Source organism: Penaeus vannamei, chromosome 30, assembly GCF_042767895.1.
Source record: "Penaeus vannamei isolate JL-2024 chromosome 30, ASM4276789v1, whole genome shotgun sequence".
Lineage (NCBI taxonomy): Eukaryota > Metazoa > Arthropoda > Malacostraca > Decapoda > Penaeidae > Penaeus > Penaeus vannamei.
Window position 1 is genome coordinate 62774 of NC_091578.1, and position 2500 is coordinate 65273.

Consider the following 2500-nt stretch of genomic DNA (forward strand, 5'->3'; position numbering starts at 1 on the left):
CTTAGAAGGGGGCTTTAGCATTATTCCTATCGATAAATGAATGTGGAATGCGATGTGCATAAGCAGTGACCTGAAGAGCACTGGCTCCAGGGAGGATGCCATTTCCATGCTGCACACCATATTCCTGGCCGCTGTGACTGGCAGCACAGGTTGTATTACATAAAATTGAAAACTACGAAAAAATGAGATATATGACACAAATAACCAAATGTTCCATATTTTTTTCATTTTTTATCATTTACTACATAGAGAGATGATATGGAGTCTGTGCAAGGAAAATAAGCTATTACCATCTAGATAAAGCAAATCAGAAGACAAATATGGACTTTGGAAAATGGTGATAAAACTAAGAAAGTTTACACAAAATAGCTTCGCAATGGGGAAACAGAGTCTTGTCACTGCACATGGGTGTGTGTGCGCGCCCAGCCTATGTGCCGCACATCCAGAATGTTGGCCACTTACGTAACCCATTGCCCGGGTTTTCGACAGCATGATGTCCGTGACACAACCAGATCCAAAGGATTAAACTACATTATGGGAGCCACCATAAATGGCACACGTGTGTGACTGAGCCAAGAAATTTGAGCAGTCATGACCAAGTTGGGCATATAGAGGGCAACAGGCTGTGGAGCGACAGTGTTTGGTTGGGTTGCTAAAATGCCAACATTTCTGACATTCAAGAAGAAGGGGTTGATATGGCAGGACACTCCACCAATATACACATCATGTGGGAGGTCATTTCTATAGAAGATAACCTTGGCAATATTGGCATGGGCCTTCTGATGGCCTCTGGGAGGAATGGTGTTGCAATGTACTGCCACAGCATGATAATCAACAAGGCAGGCAAGTAGGTAATATTCACAGTCTGGCCAGTTCTTGTTGTAGATAGGACAAGCAGTTGGGGAGACAGAAACAGTTACAGTTAAGTATTAAGAGAGGAGTGAGGTTCCGCAGGAATGGGTTTGCCAGTGAGGTCACTTAGGACAGATAGTGCATGAGCTTGGGATTCAGATGTTACTGTGACAAGGCATGAACAATCAGGGTGACTGCAAAAGGAAACTTTGCCTACTTGTTTTTGGAGACACTGTTGAAAGAGAAGAGTATTTTCAGCATAAGGGGCTGTGGGGGGAATCACAAAGAATCGATCCCACTTGGCTGGGCCAAAGTGAATACTTAAGAGGTTTGCAGAGGTGGAGGCAGTAGAAGGACGAGGGCGGGAAGAAGATGGGGTGGTGTGGAGTGGAGTAGTTCTGTTGGGAGAAGGACAATCAGGATGACAAGTAGTGATAAGGGCAGAGGGGGTAGACATTGAAGAAGATTGCAATAGAAGATGGAGTGAATAATGTTGGGAGAGAGGTGTATTCTGAAGGTTGAGCAATGTCCTAGGTGGGTGGTTTGGAATGGATAGAGTTGTCAGTAAACGTCAAAGAGGGGGTATTAGTATCAGTGGTCGGAGCTGTGCTTAAAGGAGGGGCTGGGGTCGGAAAACCAACAAAATCAAATTCATATAGCCTAGATAATGAAGGGGAAAGCCTTAATGCCCCTAATAAGGGTAAAGAATCTTCATTATTGGCCATAGTGATCCTGAATATAATGGAGAAAAAAAAAAAACAGTCTACCCCTCAGGGTCCCAATAAGGGGTAAGGGCCAGGTGGTTAACTCAGGGAATACCATGACCATGGCCCCAAGAGACCATTCATGACTGAGACAAAGCCAACCTTCCATCCTTTCAGCATGGCTCTCATACCTCAGGGATGGGACAAAAGAAGGGGATGAAGAAAATATGGGAGAGGAAAGGGGGAGAAGAAAAGACCATGCAAAAGTTAGTTGAGGTGAGGGCAGAGGCCCAAGGTAGGGGTGATCCTATACATTGGGCCTTAGTCACAGTCTCTCCTAAGCCCGGTTTGGGGGTATAGAAGTTAAAAGTATGTTAAAACAAATAATCTAATAAAACAGAAAAACTTACACATAAATAAGACAATTGCAATTAACTAAAGAACCCAAAACATTAAAATCCAAATCAGAGATCCAAGAACCTTACCTTCTCTTCTGTTACATATTCAAGGGCTTTGTTCATTGACATCTTTGCCCTCTCTGGGTTCCCGCGATCAATGAACCGAGTGCCACAGAGCCAGGCTGTCATACCAAATGGCATGGCATAGAAAAGCTCCTTCTTAGCAATGGCTGTGATCTTCTCAAACATTGGCCACATGTACACCATGCCTTGAAAGGATGGAGAAGGGATGTAAACATAAGCTTTGCCAAAAGTTCAAAATGTAAAAAATAATAAATAAATAAATAAATATATAAAACAAACTGATATTTGTAGTTCCCTCACCCCTCAGTTTATAGGCAAAGATCACTGGACTTCCACTAACCTAAAAAGTCCACGGAGCTCTGATGATTGGCCACGACAATGGCAGCGCGATCCACCGTGATGTGCTCTTGTCCTTTCACCTCCCAGTGTAAACCGAGCAATGGATTCAACAACTGAAGGGGA

The 2500-nt window shown here is 43.6% G+C and overlaps 1 protein-coding gene across 1 annotated transcript in view; it reads right to left on the reverse strand.

The window, feature by feature from the left end:
- LOC113829631 (1-acyl-sn-glycerol-3-phosphate acyltransferase alpha) overlaps nucleotides 1–2500 on the reverse strand; it is a 39976-nt gene that overhangs the window by 11533 nt on the left and 25943 nt on the right. Inside the window, exons 2-3 of the mRNA XM_070142794.1 lie at nucleotides 2379–2500; nucleotides 2042–2223 (exon numbers count right to left, since the gene is read on the reverse strand). The exon at nucleotides 2379–2500 is cut by the window's right edge and continues 12 nt beyond it. Of these exons, the coding sequence (XP_069998895.1) occupies nucleotides 2042–2223; nucleotides 2379–2500 (304 nt within the window). The remainder of the gene's footprint in view (nucleotides 1–2041; nucleotides 2224–2378) is intronic.